At 70.8% G+C, this 517-nt stretch overlaps 1 protein-coding gene across 1 annotated transcript in view; it reads left to right on the top strand.

Annotated features, from left to right (window-relative positions):
- The window catches only part of CARD11 (caspase recruitment domain family member 11), a 31,207-nt gene that overhangs the window by 10,746 nt on the left and 19,944 nt on the right, over positions 1 to 517 (top strand). The window contains exon 6 of the mRNA XM_023532756.1: positions 309 to 506. Within this exon, the coding sequence (XP_023388524.1) occupies positions 309 to 506 (198 nt within the window). The remainder of the gene's footprint in view (positions 1 to 308; positions 507 to 517) is intronic.

The following is a 517-nucleotide window of genomic DNA, read 5'->3' as shown; positions in this document are numbered from 1 at the left end:
CCGCGCCTGGCAGCCCCAGTGCCCTCACCTGTAAGAGGGGAAGGATAGTAACGGCGTGTCCTCCCAGGGGCCAGGGTGGGCCCTGAGCGAGACCGTCGGCGATCTCGGCACGGCAGGGCCGGGCGGGCCGCAGCTGCGATGCGGGTGGACGAGGAAGGTGTGATCGAATCGCCCAGGAGCCGGGGTCCAGGGACGAGCAGGAGAGACGCAGCTGCCGCCTGCCTGGGGCGGGCGTCTGGGTGGGGAGCGCCCTGGCCGACCCGTGGCTGGGGCCGGCGGGCTCAGTGGCCCTGCGCTGCCGCCCGCAGGCTTTCCACTCCCGGGACGAGGCGCAGACGCAGTACTCCCAGTGCCTGATCGAGAAGGACAAGTACAGGAAGCAGATCCGCGAGCTGGAGGAGAAGAACGACGAGATGCGGATCGAGATGGTCCGGCGGGAGGCCTGCATCGTCAACCTGGAGGGCAAGCTGCGGCGCCTGTCCAGGGACAGCGGCAGCCTGGACCAGGTGGGCGGGGC

The sequence above is a fragment of the Pteropus vampyrus genome, unplaced genomic scaffold, assembly GCF_000151845.1.
Source record: "Pteropus vampyrus isolate Shadow unplaced genomic scaffold, Pvam_2.0 Scaffold90, whole genome shotgun sequence".
Classification (NCBI taxonomy): Eukaryota; Metazoa; Chordata; class Mammalia; order Chiroptera; family Pteropodidae; genus Pteropus; species Pteropus vampyrus.
This window is presented reverse-complemented; position numbering and strand designations above follow the sequence as displayed.